This window comes from Typha latifolia, chromosome 15, assembly GCF_019914945.1.
Source record: "Typha latifolia isolate L0001 chromosome 15, TyphaL0001v2, whole genome shotgun sequence".
In the NCBI taxonomy this organism is placed as follows: Eukaryota; Viridiplantae; Streptophyta; class Magnoliopsida; order Poales; family Typhaceae; genus Typha; species Typha latifolia.
In genome coordinates this window covers 481192-483049 of record NC_133100.1, presented here as the reverse complement: position 1 = coordinate 483049, position 1858 = coordinate 481192, and the positions used below count along the sequence as shown (strand labels likewise).

Genomic DNA, 1858 nt, shown 5'->3' with positions numbered 1-1858 from the left:
TTGGATTGTAATCAACTGGTATTCATCTTATATATAATAAATTGTCTACACAAGTGAAGAGGAAGTTAATCTTAGATATAGCTCACATATATTTGGTTTATGGCTGCTTGGATGAGGAGGGAAGATGGGAAGGAAGCCAAGACCTTGGGTCTCTTAGGGAGAAGGTTGATGGAGGTGGAGATGGTTTAGGAGGGGTTCGAGTAAGAGGAGGGAATGGAGGAAAAGGGAAAGGTGGGAATGGGAAAGGCAAAGATGGTGGTGGAGGAGATGGCGGTGGTGGTGATGGTGGTGGTGGTGGAGATGCAAACCATGATGGTATTGGTGTGATGGGAGGAATTGGAGGGAAAGGAAAGGGGAATGAAGGAGGAGGAGGAGATGGAGGTGGTGGTGGTGGTGTGAACCATGAAGGGAGTGGAGGAAGTGGAGGGAAAGGGAATGAGGGAGGAGGTGGTGGTGGTGGTGGTGGTGTGAACCATGAAGGGAGTGGAGGAAGTGGAGGGAAAGGGAATGAGGGAGGAGGTGGTGATGGGAAGAAGGATGGAATTGGAGGCAATGGAGGGAATGGAAATGGAAAAGAAGGTGGTGGAGGTGTGAAGAATGGCAATGGAGGAAATGGAAATGGGAAGGATGGTGGTGGTGGTGTGAGGAATGGCAATGGAGGAAATGGGAAAGGAAGAGAAGGAGGACTTGGGAAAGGGAAAGGGATTGGTGACCAATGTGGCCAGGGGAATCCAAATGGTGGGAAAGGTGGCCAGAAGAAGAGAGAAGTGTTCAAATTACTACTACTACTACTACTCATTTTTTCTCTATTAGTAGTACCACACAAGTTTGAGTCTTTCTTGCCTGGTCTATAATACAATGCATTGAGGTTGTAGAGACAAACACTATCTTCATTGCATTTGACTGAGACATGCTCAGTTGAGGTGGTCAAGCCTGGGGAGCTGCAGATGGTTGGTGGGCTCCCAATTAAGCTAGCCCTGCAGAATGAATCAATCTGTCTTCCCTCCTTGCATTCAAATCCATCAACTGGTGGGATGTCAAGCTTGTACACTCCAAATCTATCAGTGGTTCTGTCCACTGTGATGGATATCTCCTCCTTTGAGGTGGAATTCACTCTAAACATACAATCCACTCTCACTGCAACATCTGTGTGGTTGGTTACACATTAATTAGAGAGGCAATTAGCATCAATGGGGGGATTCTTGGAAGGAAAAAGGTTGTGACTTTTTACCTTTTAGGAAGTAGCTGTGCTTGGTGAAGCAGTTGTCAGAGCAGGCATCACAGAAGACAGTGCCCATGACTGTGATATTTGAGATGGGTCCTGGAGTAGCATCATCAAGGGAGAGTGATTTGAGGAGGAGGAGAGCAAAGACTTCAACAAGGATTGCAAGATTCATGGTGGAATTGCTGGTTGGTGCTGAGATAGAGAGAGATGGCTCCTGAGCTTACCTTACTAAGGGAAGAAATGAGACAATCTTTTGTGGCTATGGGGAGATGATATGGTGTTAGCCCGTGAGTGGTTGTTGGTCTGTGTTAAGAATTGGGTACTGTGAAAAGAGATGGAGCTCTCTCTCTCTCTCTCTCTCTCTCTCTCTCTCTCTCTCTCTCTCTCTCTCTCTCTCTCTCTCTCACTCCATTCGCAATGAAACAAGAGCATGTGAAGAGTCCTTTCGGCATTTTGTGAAGGGCATTGTAAAGGAGAATAGTTTGTTGTTGGGCTCTTTTCTGATCACGGGTGCCATGAACTGTTCTGGAAGCACAATTAAATTATACAAAGATTCAAGGAGATGAGGCAAAAATGCAAGTACGGACATAGGAAGTGATGGAATAGAAGATTGCAGGGGACTCTCTGGGTTCT

General features: G+C 46.2%; 1 protein-coding gene across 2 annotated transcripts; it reads right to left on the bottom strand.

Annotated features, from left to right (window-relative positions):
* On the bottom strand, positions 1 to 1525 carry LOC140801715 (uncharacterized). 2 transcript variants are annotated; one of them, XM_073156962.1, is made up of 3 exons: positions 1232 to 1525; positions 520 to 1146; positions 1 to 447 (listed from the first exon to the last, which is right to left on the bottom strand). In XM_073156962.1, the coding sequence occupies exons 1-3, from the start codon at positions 1395 to 1397 to the stop codon at positions 98 to 100; spliced, it is 1143 nt and encodes a 380-aa protein (XP_073013063.1). In that variant the 5' UTR covers positions 1398 to 1525; the 3' UTR covers positions 1 to 97. The 2 variants fall into 2 exon arrangements, with proteins under 2 accessions (XP_073013063.1, XP_073013062.1); XM_073156961.1 differs by having other exon boundaries at positions 1 to 1146; positions 1232 to 1524.
* Between the last annotated feature and the right edge of the window lie 333 nt (positions 1526 to 1858).

Coding starts and splice junctions, on each gene's coding strand:
- LOC140801715 (XM_073156961.1), bottom strand. CDS start 1,397: ATGAATCTTGCAATCCTTGTTGAAGTCTTTGCTCTCCTCCTCCTCAAA. Junction 1,147..1,231: donor GCACAGCTACTTCCTAAAAG/GTAAAAAGTCAC, acceptor CCAACCACACAG/ATGTTGCAGTGAGAGTGGAT.